This window comes from Myotis brandtii, unplaced genomic scaffold (assembly GCF_000412655.1).
Source record: "Myotis brandtii unplaced genomic scaffold, ASM41265v1 scaffold35, whole genome shotgun sequence".
Classification (NCBI taxonomy): Eukaryota; Metazoa; Chordata; class Mammalia; order Chiroptera; family Vespertilionidae; genus Myotis; species Myotis brandtii.
In genome coordinates this window covers 11,114-12,252 of record NW_005363467.1, presented here as the reverse complement: position 1 = coordinate 12,252, position 1,139 = coordinate 11,114, and the positions used below count along the sequence as shown (strand labels likewise).

Here is a 1,139-nt window from a genome sequence, read left to right as displayed (position 1 = left end):
GTTGTTACATTGTTGCTGACGTCACTGGGTGGTTAGTTATGTGGTTACATTGTTGCTGGCATCACTGTGTAGTTAGGCCTAAACCAACTCGAACTGAACAGGTGCAGACATGGTTTTCCTGTCATGATTCCCTAAGTGGACAATGTAACCGCTACTCACTCAGCACTTAGTGGTATTTGGCATTACAAGCGATCTCTAACCTGGGGATTTGGGGATCTGCGGGGCCCTGTTACCCACAGTTCTCAGGCCCTTCGCATCCTCCAGGCTCCCCATCCGCTTGGGATGGAGCCCGCAACCGGGGGATTGCCCTGACCAGGAATCGATGCTTAACCACTGAGCCACACCAGCTGGGCCTGTTTGCTTATTGACGACTGGCAGCCCCCCTTTCTCGGTGACAGAGGATGTGTCACATGACGGTGCTGTCCTCTCGCCCACGGCAGAGCTGGGTCCTCCCGGAGCTGGGGGTCCGCCCTGGACACTGGGAAGAGCGAGCTTTGGGAGGAACACTGACGCGTGGAACACTCCCTCCCGCAGATCCGAGAGGCGCGAGGTGTCTCGTAAGGTGAAGGACGCCACGAAGTCGTCCGAGATGTCCCTGAGGATGGAGGACGCCATGAAGCTGCTGAGCGACATCTGGAATTCGGAGGAGAGGAAGACAACCTTCAAGCACGTTAGAGAGGGCGCCCTGGTCACCGTCACCATGGTCACCATCGGGGGCCTGGTCTTGGGCCCACTGGGACTGTTCCTTGGTGAGTGCAGTGCCCGGCGGGGTGGGGGACAGAGGCCCCAGGTCCCCAGGGCCGCACAGGAGCCTGCGACCTGCGTGAGGGGCTGGGGAACTGAGTCTGAGACTCGGCCTTTGTGCACAGACGAATCCGGTGGGACACACGTGTCTGTGTCTCAGAAGCGCAGGGCGCCCTCCTGTGGCTCCGTGCCTGCGGACTGGAAGGCGCCCTGCCCCGGGGGTGTGCCCTGTGTCCCCTGGGCAGGCCCGTTCCTGTCTTCACTGCAGGGTCAGGAGGGAGCTGGGATTCGAGGCCTCTGGCCGCTCACATTAGCTGTTCAGACAGCGCCCGGCCCAGCCCCAGTCCCCAGTCCACAGTCCCCAGTCCCCAGTCCTCACCCCCCAGTCCCCAGTT

The 1,139-nt window shown here is 61.1% G+C and overlaps 1 protein-coding gene across 1 annotated transcript in view; it reads left to right on the top strand.

The window, feature by feature from the left end:
* The window catches only part of LOC106727020 (protein C19orf12-like), a 6,480-nt gene that overhangs the window by 3,449 nt on the left and 1,892 nt on the right, over positions 1-1,139 (top strand). The window contains exon 2 of the mRNA XM_014544061.1: positions 535-749. Coding sequence (XP_014399547.1) covers positions 590-749 — 160 coding nt within the window. The 5' untranslated portion in view covers positions 535-589. The remainder of the gene's footprint in view (positions 1-534; positions 750-1,139) is intronic.